The sequence below is a fragment of the Cottoperca gobio genome, unplaced genomic scaffold (genome assembly GCF_900634415.1).
Source record: "Cottoperca gobio unplaced genomic scaffold, fCotGob3.1 fCotGob3_245arrow_ctg1, whole genome shotgun sequence".
In the NCBI taxonomy this organism is placed as follows: Eukaryota; Metazoa; Chordata; class Actinopteri; order Perciformes; family Bovichtidae; genus Cottoperca; species Cottoperca gobio.
The window spans coordinates 324,659-342,244 of NW_021166869.1; the positions used below are offsets into that span (position 1 = coordinate 324,659).

Sequence of the window (17,586 nt, forward strand, 5' to 3'; positions counted from 1 at the left end):
GATGCCACAACCTTCCTCGCTGTCACCTGGATAAATGAACCAAACTTGAGGATGATTTGCCAAAGGGTTTGAACCCACCACTTAAAATCCTGGCAAACACTAGAGACACTTTCAGCTCAACGGAGAAACTTCCAGGTGGGGGTCAAACCTTGGGCATTCTTTGCACTGAGGTGACATTGGCCAACTACTGAGCCAACAAATCGCCCAATTAGGAGTCTTGTGTTTGGTGGAGGTGAGAGCTGTGTCTCTGAGCTTTCAGTTCTAGTTGGGTAGTGTTGTCGGTGTCTTTCTTTACCAGCTCACAGGGACCTGGAGAGGTCCTGAAGGGTCCTGGAAGTCTGCTGACTTTGAAAGAATTAAACTGGAACAGTGTTTATCTCTCGTCTGGCATGCTACACTTTTTTGTCTGTGTCTGTCTTTCATCCAAACACACACACACACACACACACACACACACACACACACACACACACACACACACACACACACACACACACTCTCTCTCTTTGTCTTTGTTTCATTTTATTTTAGACTCTCACTGCGTCTGTGAGATTTCACACACACTTTCTTTAAACATAAACACACACTTTTCTTTGCTTTTCAGTGTCTTTCTGGTTCTCTTTTGTTTTGTTACTAATCCTACATACACACACTTTATCTCAAACAGTCATATTTAGACTTTGTCTGTACAGCATTTCCCTCTTTCCCACACAACTCTCTTGGACTACACTTTTACTTTCTCACCCCTCTCATGTTGTGGCTCATGTGCCATCATCAGATCTCACAACCTCCTATCAAATCCCAAAAGTCTTTAAACGTATTATTTCTTCTCTTCATTTTGTCATTTTTATTGGCTTTGAAGAGGCAGTGGAGGGAAAAAATAGGGAGAACTATTTCGAGTGAGGTCTCTATGGAAACAGAGCAGCAGCAGGGTACAGCGGAGGCTGATGGCTCGGCACAAGACTTTAAATTTGAAAAGGGGGGAAACACTCCTGTCCCTATTCTTGAACGCCTCCTTAGCAGTGAGCCACCATCAATCCAGCGGGAGAGATCATACATGTTGGTTTTCTAAAGACGTTTTCACACTTTCTTTCCTTTGCATATCAGACGTAAGTTAAATCACATCCATGCTCTTCTAATTACTCCTGTCATACCACAACGTGACTTACAGTCAATGGGGAAACGTATAAGATTAAGAGAGTAAGCCTTAATAGCTGGGTGATTGGTACAGTAAACATAAGCTAGAGAAAGAAACTCTATCGTTTGTATATATATTTGTTGCAGGGGTGTTGCTAAAGGGTTGTTTGGGCATTGCTAGGTTGTTTCTAAGGTATTGATGGTTTGGCCCTATGTAGTGCCAATTGGCGATTGGGTGTTTTTCTAGATGGTAGCCCTCAATTTGCAAAACTCTCAAAAGACTCACTAGCCGACGACATATCTTACATAACTTAACCGTTCGTGCCTTACCTCAACTATCTTCCATGGAGTTTTGCAGATTGAGGGTTACTCAGACACAACCTTGGTTTTCCCTACACCGATATTAAGGCGTAACTAACTTACTATCAGAGTTGAGATGTTCTAAAAATAGAATCTGAGTGGCATGTCCGCCCGCTGACCCTTGTAATCAGCACAATTGACCATCGAATTTTAAATCTTTGATTACAAACTGTTTGCCGTCACCGTTCTCCATACGAGTGCTCACCAACAGTTAACATAATGTATATGATTTGAATTGTTATATTCAAGATAAGACAATAATGTTGAACGGGACACGGACGCACAGACTGTTAAAAGGGAGCCCTTGTTTGAATAAAGGAGACATTTCTCGTCTGCACAGTTATGTAATCAGGGCTGACGTGCTCGTGTGGCTCCATGTTGGTGATTTGGTCTTTGGTACCTCAGACCCAATTGCTCCCTCTTCCGCAAATCGGCAATCAACAAGAAAGAGATCTCTGAGAGCGCAGACCTCGGCCCAAGACGTGCCCTATCTCGAGTCAACAAGAGTGAAAGAATATATGTGTATACAGAAAATGTATGTTTAAATATTTTAAATAAAACATTAACAAAGCTCCTTTGGACGTTAAGCTCGCTCAAGATTTAAAATCTTTATTTCCTGCTGTGACCGGACTCCCCCTAACCCAACCCTAGTTTAGGTAGGTTGCTAGGGTGTCACATTATTGTTTTTAGGTGGTTTTCTCAGCTTTCTTGGGGACTTGGTGGCAAAGCTTCGGTGTTTACTGGTTGAACACAAGTTTTCTTTCATCAAATTATCATGTCGAAGGTCAGCAATGGACTCTCAAACTCAAATAGTTTGGATATTTTGGTACCTACAGCGTTAAAATGGTTGCTGGGTGTACCGGGTTATTGATGGGGCATTACAAGGTGGTTGTTTCTTCTTTCTTTGTGCTAGTTGGGTGGTTGCTACAAGATGTATAGATGTGTATTAGGATGGTCCACTTCTCTATGTGCAGGACCAAATAATGGCAACTAAAAAAGTTGTATCCAGTTGTGTTAACTGTTGTAAGAAGTTAAACATTTAAGACTGTCATATACTGTTTGCATTTTGCAGTGTAAAAATAGGATCTACATGTGTGCTTGGCTGCCTGAGTGTTAGGGAGTGTAAGTTGATATTCTACTTGAGTCAAAATAATTACGCTCTATAATGAGGTTAACTGTGTGTGTGTGTGTGTGTGTGTGTGTGTGTGTGTGTGTGTGTGTGTGTGTGTGTGTGTGTGTGGTGTGTGAGTGTGTTCATCTCTCTCCTGTGTCTTCCTCTCCAGCTCTGCTCTACGCCACCATCTTTGGAAATGTGACCACCATCTTTCAGCAGATGTACGCCAACACCAACCGCTACCACGAGATGCTCAACAACGTCAGGGACTTCCTAAAGCTCTACCAGGTTCCCAAAGGGCTGAGTGAGCGGGTGATGGACTACATCGTCTCCACCTGGTCCATGTCCAAAGGCATCGACACAGAGAAGGTGAGACTCGGAGGTCAGAGATCGGGCCGAGCCGATGTAAGATGTTTTTGATGAACATCTTGTTTTAATGAAACTGTCGATGGGGGAAACTGATCGTGGGTTGTGAGCGCACATTAAAGTTCTCTTCAGCATCTTTGCTTCCTCTCTTTGTATCTTTCTTTTAAATGTAATCAGACAGGTATATTACTACCTGGGGACATGCAGTAATAAACTGTGGTACACACTGATTCACATTAATCTGTCGTGTCTGTGCATTGTAAAATTAAGAGTTTGTAGTTTGGCAAAGGCAGACTTCCCCCTCTTATAGCACTCATCCAACTCAAACGCTGTTACTGGAGCCTTAACTTCTGTTTGATTTCTGGCTCTGTTTGTTTTTTATGTTCCCTCTGTCTCCTCTGGAGGAACATCAGGTATAACATTTATTGTCAGTGCATATTTCAAGCTCTTTGTGGCTTGAGAGGATTTGTTGTGTGGTCTAACCAAAAGGTGCTTTATGAAACTTGTGAGTTAATTCATTATCTCCTATAATCTCCTCATTATATTTGTCCTGTTTGAACGCACTAATTGTCCATCTAATTGATTTTCTCAGCTGACATCCATGCTCTCTTTCTCTCTTTCGATCATAAGCCTCTTTCTCCCAATCACTCCCATTTATCTCGTGTTTCTGTTGAGATAATTATTCTCTCTTGAAGAGACATAAACCGAGACTGCGCTCCGTATAAATACCTCGAAGTCATAGCTGGGGCCAATTAGTGGATATGTTTTGTAATTTTGAGAGCCGTTACGCGATACACAGTCAGCTGATTATGCGAGTACACGCCCGGAAAAGACCAGAGGCTCCCAAAAGTGTTGCGGTGCTACTAATATCCTCCACTTTAAATGGAGCAAAGGCAATTTTCAAAGACTTTGTTTTGATGTTGCAAAGGCTTTTAGATGATTTATTGTCTTCCCCTTGGTTTAGTTTGTTCATATTTAACAGGATTGTGGACGAACGTATTTAGTTTTCTGTGTTTCACCTAAATGCTTCCGTTAATTAGGATTTCAGACTTTGTGTAATGAGCTGGACAAAGCGACAATTCACAGACTAGGCGAGGGAGTTAATGAATGCAACAACAGTATAAGCTGCAGTAACGCACAGACGGTAATCTGCTGCAAAACTGGTGGATCATTTAGGAGGGAGACGATTCTTCATTTGGAGGTTTTGGTTTTCGATCTCCCCTGACAGCTGCTCTCTGCTGAAGTGCTCATGACAAAGAAACTGAGCCCTTTGTGGATCTGACCCAGAACCCATCTAAATGTCATGGTGCAGGGCGGCCAGACCTTTTACTCACTTAAGCATTTATAAAAATAATTATAGGAAGAATACTAAAAATAAGAACTCTTGGCGACTTCTAAGGTCCACTGCATGGCCGCGCTGGGACTCGCATACTCTGTTGCTCGTCTGCAAACTTTCACAGTTATGTAATCAGGGCTGACGTGCTCGTGTGGCTCCTTGTTGGTGATTTGGTCTTTGGTACCTCAGACCTAATTGCTCCCTCCGTCTCAAATCAGTAATCAACAATCAACTATCTCGCAGAGTCAACGAGTGCAAAGATATTTGTGTATCTAATTGTATTGGTTCTTCCTCGGCCTGCTGCACCCTTCCACCAAGTTTTATGAAAACCAGATTTCTTACGTAATCCTGCCGACAAACAAACCGAACTGAAAACATAACCTCGTAAAGCGTCCGACCTTCATCTCACTAACCCTAACCTCCATCAAATACTGTTTGTGCAAATTTCTATAGACAGCCGTGTGACCCCCCCTCTCTGTCTTCCAGGTCTTATCCATCTGTCCCAAGGACATGCGGGCCGACATATGTGTCCACCTCAACAGGAAGGTATGCATCCAATCGTTTTCCTATTGACGCATGTTAGTTGTAAGGACAGTGCTTCAGTGTGGATAGTGTGACGTCGGTGTCTTGATTGTGTGGTAAGTAAGGCGTAATACATATATATATATATATATATATATATATATATATATATATATATATATATATATATGTATGTATAATTTACATGCATCAAAGTTTAACTGTTAACCAACAATAAGAATCTTAGAAGTTCAGAGGAGAATAGAAGATGGCATTAGGGCAGATAATGTGTACACACACTGCACTGCTACGTTCACAGCTATACAGGTACTTCATACTCTTCATACATCTTCACACACACAAGGTGGAAACCCAGACGGAGTAACGTTACCCCAGAGAGACACAGACACACGAGGGCCTCAAGGCAAGGTGATGGCAGCAGTTCATCTTTTGAAAACATATGATCAAAAAATAAGTGGATTCCTCAAAAAGAAGCAGAAGAGTTTGCAGATTGTTTTCATTGTTTCAATCCAAAAGTGTTTGTTTTCTTCTGTAAGAAGGAATTGTTTCCACGTTTTAACATAAATGTTTTTTTTTTGCAAAGAAAACGCATCCAAAAATAATTGGTAATAAAATGTGAGAGAGAATTTTAGCAAAGAAATGCAAATGTGCTGCTCGTTAAGCAGCCAGTCTTTTAAGTTTAGTACACAACACTGATACATTTGCAGAGTAAAAATAAAAATATAAAAATCAATGAACCCTTGCAATATGCTAATAAATCAGTACAATTTAAATCCCAGTTCTAACAGAGATTAGTGTCCGTGTGGTCACTGGTTGAAAAGAAACTTCAAGACTGAAAACATGAAATGCTTTTGAAAAGGTGAGCGCTGCATCCAAACAAAACTGGACTCACAAACACACTTTTTGAAGCCAGGTTCATAAACATGGTGTCTGCAGATTAACGGTATTGGAGGATTTTGTAGTTCTCCACTTCAGTCCCATCGTGCTGCAATGTAGGAGTCCTGACAGAGAGCCAACCTGCTGTCCCAGCTAAACAAAGTCCTGAATGAAGAGACGGTCAGGGTTATAAGGCAACATGATTTTGAGGGATTATTTCCTGATGGAGTTTCACATTTCAGCTTCAAGTCATTGACAGGAAGCACTGATAAGAAAACACCTCTCAGTGAAATGAGAAGCAAAGCAAATGAAGACGCCGCTGTTACTGTGATTGATTATCTAGTGACTTCTCCTGCAGATAGAAAGAACTCTACACTGTTGAGAAGAGGAACTGTATGTTCCCTTTAAAGTCCTGCATGTCCTCGAGAGGCTGCAGTGTTCGTTTCACGAGCAATCCAAAAGACGACGAACTTCAGATTGCAACAACGATTTCATCCTGAGGATTTTGATATTCTTTGTGGCTCACAGTAGTAACTGTACATTTGTCAGCAGGTGGCACTAATGAAAAGGTATTTAAAGTCAAAGTGTTCATCCTCTGGAGAGCATGACTGTTGTTGAATTTCTTTTGCATACAACTAAAGCTTTGGTCAAGTTGCTGCAAAAGTTACTCAGTGCGATCTCGAATGTGACTAATTCCTCCTGTAATCACGCGTCTGCAGACGTAGACTGTGTACCTTTTTAAAGAACACTTCCTGCCTTCTCGCTCAGGTGTTCAACGAACATCCAGCGTTCCGGTTAGCCAGCGACGGCTGCCTGCGCTCCCTTGCGGTGGAGTTTCAGACCACCCACTGCGCCCCCGGAGACCTGATCTTCCACGCCGGAGAGAGCGTGGACACGCTGTGCTTCGTTGTGTCAGGGTCACTGGAGGTCATACAGGACGACGAGGTTATCGCCATCTTAGGTATGTGATCATGTCATGTAGTACACGTCTTTACCGAAGGGTTGAGTTTTCTTACGACTCATCTGGATTTATCCAGGGTCGGTGTTTAACTGTGTGTGGATTACTTCACTGGTTTGAGAAATTATCAAGCAACAACTCCAACTTTTCAAATGTGAGCATTCCAGCTTTTTCTCAGTTTTGCTATGATTGTAAATTGAGAATAACTTTGGGTTTTGTGCTGTCACAAAAACAATTGTTCGCTGCAGTGTGGATTTCATGCCGTGAAATCAACCCTCTTTTCAACAACAACAGTTTATGATCGTGCAAGCATTAAAACATCCTCAGAAAAAAAGCTTATAGGAATCACAAGGAGGGAGGAGATACAAACAAAGAGTCTGTACAAACCTACAATAAGTGAAAAATGCCAAATCATGTTATGCAAGGGAATAAAATAACCATAAAAACATAATGTGTGTGCGTCTCAGGCTGCTCATCAAAACCTGAAAGCACATTAAATGAATGAAACATGTCCCAATAAAGCAGAAAGAGAAACTAAAAACAAAAACATGTTTGGTTTTGGGCTGTTTGAGAGAATATCAACGAGCTCGAAGGGTTGCATCTGTTTTTACAATATTTAATCTCCAAATGGTCAAGTCTTTAGAAAGAGAGAAGACCTGTCATGTTGTTGATGACAGATCTTGGACCTTTTCACAAACCCAGCATGTCAGAGAACCCTCTCACAAATACGCAATCACTCAACAGCGACATGATTATACCTGCTACTATTTCAAACGTAAACACTCCTTTACACAGAAAGCAAAGGGATCGACGCTGAGTCATTACAACTGTTACATAAGAAAACCAGCTGACGTCTTTTCTGACTGTCGAGCCTTCAAGGTTCAATGTGTAGTAACGAGTGAGGAAGTAGACAACGTTTCTGCCACTTTGGATTTAAGCAAAACAAACTGTGAAAGCGTGCAGGGATCAGAGATGTTGAGTCAATGTCAACACTGTAACCTTCAGTTTATAATGTAAGTTGATCATTTTAAGTATACACTCTGGGATATTGCACACGTTGAGTGTATATTTCTCTCTGTAGCCTTGTACTATTGCATTCATGAAGAGGAGAAAGACAAGGGGAAAGAAGAAAGAGATAATATCAGGGAAACTGCTTGTACTTAGACAATCACAGATGGCATTGCTGGCAGAAACGGCTGCAGCAGCCAGTGTAGTGCACATCCTCATAACCATCAGCAGGCCCCTGGTGAGCATTACACCATAACAAAAAGATTATTACTCCGGAGAGCAAGCAGCAAAGCTGCACAAGAGTTGTCAAGATCATTTGGTGTGTAGAAGTGTTGAGGTAGAAGCTTGCACACAAACTTTACTGACCAACAACAGAATATGTCATTCTGACAGTCTCCGTTGTTGGGAAATGAAAAGTCTGCAGGTGCTTCTTAATGGCGATCATATTAAAAACAACATTCAGGGTTAGTTTCCTGCAGTTAAACCTGAAGGAGGTGTTCATCTGAAGTCCTGTTACACAATCTGGAATTCTAAAATTCCTCTTAAAGGAAAACCACGACACTGAGTTCAGCAGGAGGTTTGTGAACCACAATGTTTACAGCAGACAGATTGCGTCATTGTTATACCTTTCTGGTAACACTAGCTAATTTGTACGAACCTATAATATTCCTTGAATCTGGAGTAGTAAAGGTGTCCTGTGGAGTTTTCATTTTAACGTTGGTTTATGCTCAATGTCTCTCTCTTTGTATCTTTAAAGCTGCATGAATCTGTGTTTGACTTCTACACAGCAGAACACATTAAAACATCTTCACAGACACACAGATGTTTTACCTTTCATTAAAGTAGCTCTGGTTTGGTCTCCTCCAACTTTTGAGAAGGATATTTAGCTCCTCAGCTGCTAGATATTACACTTTCTTCACCCGCTAGTCTCTGACTTTGCTGTATTGGTGCTGAGCATGTTGTGTTCAGAGTTGGAGGTTATTCTCACCTTCACTGTATTCTGTTGGTAGTTGTTTCAATGCTTTGTTCACATGTGCTTCTGTGTAGCCTTCTGAGGCCACACATCAGTTTTAGTTCATCTTGGTCACCGGTAAAATATTTTTGCAATTTCTTTTTCTATTTATTATCGGCCATATCATCTATGATGCATATACATTATTCTAGGAGATTGTGATCCAGGGTGACTCCCGTAGAAACTGCTGCAGCCGCAGATTGTAGCAGGATTTTGATCTGAGATGCTAGTTGCTGGCATGTAAGATGGATTGACATTATGTTGCAGCTAAAGATCCACTGCAGCAGATAGTGAGACTCAGCCGCAGTTTATAAACTGTGAATATTGTTGGAGAAAAACCGATAGATTTCATAAAACTTAACAAACTGGGGGTTGTTTATGAAACGGGAAGACGACCAAGAATGTGTAGCAAAGGGAGTAAACCAGCTGAAAGGCCACAGGGCCCATTGTTGATCTCATGCTTTCCAAATATGGCTCTGATAGTTTAAAACATTTACAAGAATGGTGTGATGAATATGGTTTCCCAGCAGGAGGGTCGTTAAGTACAGCACAGATACGGAAACTTGTCATGATCTCCAATGTTATTTTATATTTATTATTTTATAATATTATTTTAATTCTGTTATTTTCTATTATTTTAATTCTGCTATTTTATATTATTTTAATTCTGCTCTTTTATACTATTTTAATTCTGCTATTTTATACTATTTTAATTCTGCTATTTTATATTATTTTAATTCTGTTATTTTATATTATTTTAATTCTGCTATTTTTATACTATTTTAATTCTGCTATTTTATATTATTTTAATTCTGCTATTTTATATTATTTTAATTCTGCTATTTTATACTATTTTAATTCTGCTATTTTATATTATTTTAATTCTGCTATTTTATATATTTTAATTCTGCTATTTTATATTATTCTAATTCTGTTATTTTACATTATTTACCTAACCCTTATTTTATATTATTTTAATTCTGTTATTTTATACTATCTTAATTCTGATTTTTAATTCTGCTATTTTATATTATTTTAATTCTGTTATTTTATATTATTTTAATTCTGCTTTTTATATTATTTAATTCTGCTATTTTATATTTTAATTCTGCTATTTTATATTAATTTTAATGCTACTTCACACTCATTTACATCAACACTGTGATTCTTGTACTAATCTTTATGTTTTTTCTGTGAAGCACTTTGGGCTGTGATTCTTGTATGAAAGGTGCTATACAAATAAAGCTTATTATTATTATTAGCTTATCAGAATCTGAGGGAGACAGAATATACGAGGAGAGAAGTAAAAACGTCTCTGCTGTTGAAGCAGCAGTCAGAGGTTCTTAAAGAGCTTATTAAATGTTTGATAAATTGCTTCATCTCTGACGACATTAATCAATAAATAGTCAGCCAGTTGTCATCAGGTGTCCTCGGAGACGAGGACACGGTCAAGAGAAGATTATGTTTTCTACACGTTTGCTCCTGATGCGTTTCCTCCACGTTGTACGAGAAGCTTCTGAGGAGGCGGCTCTCGCAGTCCGCTGTTTGAAATGAACACACCAGCGGTCGATACGTTTTATGCTTCATAAATTACACTATTTCACATCAATCACCTTGTTGCAAAAACAAAAAGTTTGCAGAAAGATATTTGGAAAGTGCATCAAAGATGAGTGGCAATCATGCTACAGACTCTTTTTGAAATTGGTTCCTCTCACTCAGAAGGAACCAGAGCAATCTGGTTTTTAGCTGATTTTATTTTATTGATCGAGTGAAGCGACCCCTCTTAAATATATCTGTCAGAGCACAGACCTGGGAACTGGCTCAGGATTTCTAATTGTACCACAACTGAAAGGAGCGTCGGGCCTTTATACATTAGAGGCTTTTGTTTTATAAGTGCCGTATATTTGTGATATTTTAGTGAGAAAACTTTTAGCTGTTTCATATCAAAAGTATAGCTGATCTAAATACATGAAACCAGCGAATGTGTGAATGATTTAAACTCTGATTTAGCATAGTGGTGACTATGGAATGGATATGATTGTGTTGTTGTCCTGATGGGACCAATGCTGTGGAAATGAGATTTGAGATGGATTTTAAAATGATATACTGAAATATTTCTGCAACTATCAGATGGATGGCCAGGACATTTTGTGCAGACATTTACGTTTGCAGTGGATGAAACTTGATGTCTTTTCCTCTCGCGTCACCAGCAGGTTGGTTCTGAATGAGACTTTTCGTTTAGCGCCATCATCAGGTAGAACATACTGACAATCTGAGCTGCGCTTTGTGTCTAGTGCTAAGGAACACATGTAAGCATGCTTCAAAGACGAACTACGATGGGGACCGTGCTCGACATCATCTGCTAAAAACCAGCCTGGTAGACTTGTCGTTGTGAGCATGTTAGCATACTGATGTTAGCATTTAGGGATTGTGCAATAACTACACGTGCATTAGAAGAGGTGAAAGCTTGGGGATAACTGGAAACAATGAATTTTCATATAAATATAGTATCTATTTCCTAGTAGACATATTAGGACTGTGTAATACAACTAATTGTCTCATGAGTAATGTATCCAATATGTGTAAATACATTTTTTTGGGCAACACTTGTATCTTAATATAATGATACGGACATTATTATCATATAATAAATGGTTGATATTAGTGTTGTAAAACTGGGAAGTGCTTTAACCGGTCTGAATGTGGTATCGACTTGAACTGAAGTTTTCATATTTAAACTGTTCTGAGATCTATTAGTTAAGTACCATATTTAACTTGTGAACGTATTGAAACAAAGTTTGCCTGGCTCCAGCTGTGACTGCACGCTGAGGAGATATCAACAGAGTGAGTCAACCAAATGATTGCTTATTTTCTATAAACACTTGAACATCTCTCAAGGCCCCTCTGGGGTCCACAGACCCCACTTTGGGTAACGACTAAACTCCCCGACACTGATTGGACAGCTTGCAAGTTGTTGTCAAACTTTGTGTTGCTTAGCAACCAGAAAAAGGTTCCGTCCGGTCCTTGACAACGACGAAGAGGTTACGAAGGATAAAGGCGGGGGAAGGATAACGGTTGGAGACACATGTGGATGTGAGGGGAAGCACGATAAGACTTCTTCCTCTTTGTGTGTCGCAGCATCAAAAGGAGGCTCCTTTCTTAAAAAATCGCTAACCTCCTCCAAAAGTTTATTTTTCTTGGACAGCCCTTCCGCTTTTAGCCAATTTCTTTTTCTTTGTGCTCAGAAAGAAAAGGAAATTCTGCCAGAACTAGAGCTCACGTTGGGAAACTGAAAGCAGGGGGGGGAAATATAGAGGAACAAACAGACAATAGGAACAATAAATAAAGATGGTTTTACCTCATTTATCACGTCAAAACGGTTTACGTTTAAAAGCTGCCATTTGTCATCGTTGCCTCAACCGAGGAGGTGATGTGAGTTTTTTGTCTGTTTGTCAGGATTACTATTAATCTTGGTGGTAGCATGGGGCGAGAAGGATCCCAGAGGTAGGGCGTGGCCCTGACGGAGGTCTGTGCTTCTACTTTTAAATGTAGTTTGTGGACAGAGGCACAGAAGCAGGATGGAGGAAAGGTGCTGAACGACTTCAATCAGTATTTATCTTTAACATATGCAGTATCTTGTAAGACTTTGATGTTCTTTCCTTGGAGACACATCAGTTGTTAGATCATGTATAGTGCACTTTCTGGAGAGCTGCAGCTCTACATGTCGCAGCTCGCTGACATCAGTGGAAGCATTACAAGTTTACCATTAGCTGATGGGATAAGCATGTTTAGTGCTGGCTAGTTTTGACATATTAAATGAGCACATTTTGGTGTGCTTGGTTATGCAGTTATGGTGGTGTATGAATCACTATCAGCTAAACCTTACATGAGGAGGTAACTGAAGCGGACCACTGTACGTACAGAGGTTAAAGTGTTTTGGTCTCTTGTGCCTCTCGCAGAACAAACTTGTTATTTTTTCATTTAGTTTCTCTAATATTTATCCACCCAAGTGTTTTGCAGAATTTGCATTTCCATTAGGACATTAGTGGCTTTGAATTTTTAGCCCCGAGTTACATTTTTGGTTTTCATCTTAGTCGCCAGGTGCTATTTTCTGTCACCTGTCAATCATGCAAAGTGGGCGTGAGTTATCGTGAGTGCAATACATTCTAAATGTACTGTAAACATGCACACATGCACATGCTGTCCCTTTTCATAACTCATTTTATGTTTCACTTGACACACACAGAGGGACTGACTGCATAAATGAGCAGTTGCTGTGCACAGTGGGGGATGGAAAGATAGCGGGAGGGGAGAAAGGGGAACTATTCTGATTCTCACCTGCTCATACGCGTTTCCCTTTTTTGAAACGCACTAAGCTTCTGGAAGAGGAGGTTTGAAGGAAGAGGTGAGATGGGATTGAAGAGAAAGAAGGGAGACGATGGACTCGGAAGCAAAGGATAAGGGAGTTAATGGCTTCATAGGAAGAATGGAGTGAGAGGATGGATGGAGAGCAGAAGGAGACAAGGAAAGGATGAAGAAACAGAGGATGGGCAGTAAAAAAAGAGAGAAAGAGAAGGGAAAGATTAGAAGGATGGAGTAAGAGATTTGGAGAATTTGAGAGAGGGGAAGTGAAGCAAAGTTGAAGGAGCAGAGGAGGATGGATGGAGGGAGAGTGTGTTGGTTGTGGTTTTAAAGCCACTGATTTCCCCAGGCTGAGTAGTGAGGCTGCTCCCCGAGGCTGCAATACACTCTGCTCTCATTAGTGTCCAATGGCATCCGGTTGACACACGCACACACACACACACACACACACACACACACACACACACACACACACACACATACATGTATTTTTTATGTCTCTTTAATGTTTCTATATACAGGCTCTGAACATGAGTTTTCTCTTGGGGGAGACAATACAGTATCTAAGTGATATCATACACAAGTGAGGATAAGGGAGCACATACACACACAAACACACACACACACACACACACACACACACACACACACACCAGGTAATACTGTGGCAGTACCCAGCTAATATTGGTAAGTAATAAAGCTCACTTCCATCATCCAGCAGCATCACTGTCCCGTAACAAACTCACTCAGCAGCGACTGTGGGAAGCAGCTGTGATGTGTAACAGCGAGTCGATCTCTGAGTCACTAATGTAGAGGTTCGTCGTGTTTAAAGGGAGTCCAGAAACCTTTAATGCATCAGACCTGCAGCAGCCACACAGAAGTCGATACACTTTACTGGTTTTTGCGAAGAGAATGGCGACCAGCTCGGGTTTTACATTGACTGACGGCTGGAAGAAAAAACATGAGATACATTAGTCAAAAGGTCAGAGCAGCACGCGTTCAATGAAGACAAGTCAGTTGGTACAAAACGATTTAAGAAATGACTAAGAACGTACAATTTGAGCTTCGATCTTGACCTTGGAAGTAGAAGTTGATATAAAATGTACATCAGAATTTCTACTTTTCTCCATCCGCCAAATGTTGTCCATGATCATATGTTAAATTTCCCAACTGTGTGCAGCCGTCGGCTCTCGCCTGAAGGTCATCATCACTGGATATCTGACGCGGTGCAAAAGGGTTCGGTCATACCGTGAAGTAACCGAGTGAGAGTCCTTCTGATTATCGGCGCTACCTAAATGTAGTTAGCATGCTCACTGATTCAGTAGCCAGAGAGTCTGCGACCTTGTCAAAGTGTAAGCTTGAGGTTGTAGAAATATTATCATCATTATGTGACTGAGGCTTTAGTTATCTTGTTTCTCTGGGCGGTGCTTTATATTATATTAAAAAAGACCCCGTAAATCTTTTGGGCTATTGAACTGGTTAATGTCACACTTTAAGTATCTATTAAAGTCACTTTTTAAGTTCCTATTACAGCCAATCAAAAGGGCCAAACACATATTTACTTTTCACCTTGGCCTCTTCTCGTTTACTAGTTTCTCACCATTTTGAAATGTTTTTGAAAATTGCCCGTTTCTACCAAACCTGACGGTGACAGAACATCTGGATGAGCAGACGACCTCACACCGTCGGCCCTTTAGCCCGAATCATCTATTGATGTTTTCTGCTCTAGAGAAAATTCACTCGCCCTCTTTCTTTGTTTGTGCCAAAAATGTTGAGCTGATTAATTTCTCAATTCATAATTCATGCTTGGTTATGAGAAAGAGATTGTAGTCTGGCCTTCTATTCACACAGCAATATGTTCTGGCCGAGCAGGCAGTACTTCTGCAGCGAGCAGGAGGAGACGAGCCTCCAACCACATGCGAGTCTGGCTGCATTACAAGAGCCAGTAATAAGAATCAGCGCCGGGATGTTTGGATGTGGAATACATTAGAGGAGGAATTTAATAAGAGTGTAGGTTAAAGGGAGGATGATGAAAGGCTACGCAGAGATTCTTGTAGAATGTCTTAATGCAGCGCTGCTTTTCTCGGATATCTTTAAAAATGACACTTATATGTCTTTATGCTAAGCTAACCTGCTGCAGCTTCCTGTTGAGAGTGGAGTCGATCTTCTCGTTTAACTTTCAGAAAGAAAGCGAATACGCTACAGATATCAGTTTGAACTAGTCTGTGCAGGCGGAGACTCGGGGAGACATTACCGTCCGGTATAGATGTTAAAGAGTTACTATGCAACTATGGTTCTATGAATTAGGGAGGTGTTCCTGCCACGTCCAGCTGGGAGGAGACCCTGGGGAAGACCTGGAGAAGGGAAGTTTGGGGTTCCTTACTGGAGCTGCTGGATGGATGGGTGGATGGATGGATCCATTCTCTGGATGGATGGATCCATTCTTTGGATGGATGGATGGATGGATGGATGGGTGGATCTATTCTTTGGATGGATGGATGGATCCATTCTTGGATGGATGGATGGATGGATGATGGATGGGTGGATCTATTCTTTGGATGGATGGATGGATCCATTCTTTGGATGGATGGATGGATGGATGGATCCATTCTTTGGATGGATTGATCCATTCTTGGAAAGATGGATAGATGGATCCATTCTTTGGATGGATGGATCCATTCTTTGGATGGATGGATGGATCCATTCTTTGGATGGATGGATGGATGGATGGATCCATTCTTTGGATGGATGGATGGATGGATCCATTCTTTGGATGGATGGATCCATTCTTTGGATGGATGGATGGATGGATGGATCCATTCTTTGGATGGATGGATGGATCCATTCTTTGGATGGATGGATGGATGGATCCATTCTTTGGATGGATGGATGGATTGCAGACGGCATTATTCGTCTGTAAATGGATCTGAGTTTGGATGGATTTTTGGAAATCCATCTGGATTTGAGAGAATTTGTTCAAGCTGAAATGCTAAAAGTTATTCTTTTAAAGTGGAGCTCACCGGAGGAAGTGGCTTTACTTTGTCATGAGCAAAGATTGAAGAAAAAATTTAAAGATTGCAGTCTCACGCTTGTGATTTAAGGCAACTGAGGAAGAAGTACACTTGTATTTAATGCTCTTTATGTGACGATTTAAGGGCGTATAAGTATTTTTTTAGAAACATGTCCCTCGTCTCGACTGACTTATTATAAAAGAGTTGAGTATTAAAGACTATTCTGATCACATTTGCATATTCAACTTGAAAAAAAAGGTTTTTACTAAACAGTTCTTGATCTGAAGCTCGTATCAGATGGAACTTAATTCCTCCCGAGGGAACCGCTGCCCATATGTTGCAAAGACTAGACGCAGCAGCATAATTAATACATCAGTTATCTTAATGAATGGCCTCATTAGCATAAGTGGTTATGATTAATATCACGCTGATCATGTTGGGACTTCTCGGCAGATCCCAGTTCCTCTTGTTGTGAACACAATGAAGTCGTTAAACTTATCTATTACATATTTTTTCTTCAGTGAACATATTGAGTACAACTAATGAATCATTCATCAGTTCATGTCTTAGAACTGGAAACATTTAAACTGTGTCAGACATGCATAGAAACTATTCATCTGTGGCAGGACAATGTGTCGTCTGTGAGTACACTTATTAGAAGGGTGCTTCAAATGCCAGTAGTTCTTCTAATGCAATAACATTAGTGCTGCTGCTGGTGCATGAGTGTCACAGCAGCTGAATAACTCTCTTCACCCACTCAGCTTTCCGAGATAATGGCCCGACCGGGGCAACAGCAGCATCAGCACCAGCTGAAAGTATCAGCCTGAGATTGCTGGACCAACGCGGGGTGAGCTGCAATACAAGAGAAAGCAACACGAGGGTCCACACCCTGCCCGTCTGCCCACAGGCAATTTGTTTTTCTGCTGATGGGGGGGATACAGGCTGCAGCAGCCTCCACTGCCATCTCCACATTTGTCACGATGTTAACTTGATCCATTTAGACGTGGAACAAGTCCAGCTGAGTTCACTTTAAACCAATCCCTTACAATATGGGAATAATCTGAGAAGTAGAAGAAAAGCACTGATGACCCCTTCAGTCCGCCTTTTTGTTTATGTTCCAGCTGGATCACATTAAACAGCACACGTGTTGTGAAGAGTACACATGGGACTACGCAGTGTGATTCCAGTGGGATCTAAAGATGTTGCATTGCGTCACTCGGGGACGGGACGATACTGCGAAAAGAACCTTTTGCATAAAAAAAAAAGGGACACGGTGTGTTTATACACGTATGCTGAACAAACCTATACACCAAATATGTCCCAGCATTCATGTGGAAGAAAGAACTTATTAGTCATCAGACCTTTTTATAAAGCTTCAGGTGCCTTCAACACATCTCGCCTGATGAAATAAAGGTAATATAAGTAAGACACGACGGGGAAAGGTGAACCCTAACTTTAAACATTCTTCATATGAACAAAGTAGAAAGGTAACCAGTGCGATGC

The 17,586-nt window shown here is 40.7% G+C and overlaps 1 protein-coding gene across 1 annotated transcript in view; it reads left to right on the top strand.

The window, feature by feature from the left end:
* The window catches only part of kcnh5b (potassium voltage-gated channel, subfamily H (eag-related), member 5b), a 102,590-nt gene that overhangs the window by 55,272 nt on the left and 29,732 nt on the right, over positions 1–17,586 (top strand). The window contains exons 9-11 of the mRNA XM_029426865.1: positions 2,781–2,980; positions 4,800–4,859; positions 6,501–6,693. Coding sequence (XP_029282725.1) covers positions 2,781–2,980; positions 4,800–4,859; positions 6,501–6,693 — 453 coding nt within the window. The remainder of the gene's footprint in view (positions 1–2,780; positions 2,981–4,799; positions 4,860–6,500; positions 6,694–17,586) is intronic.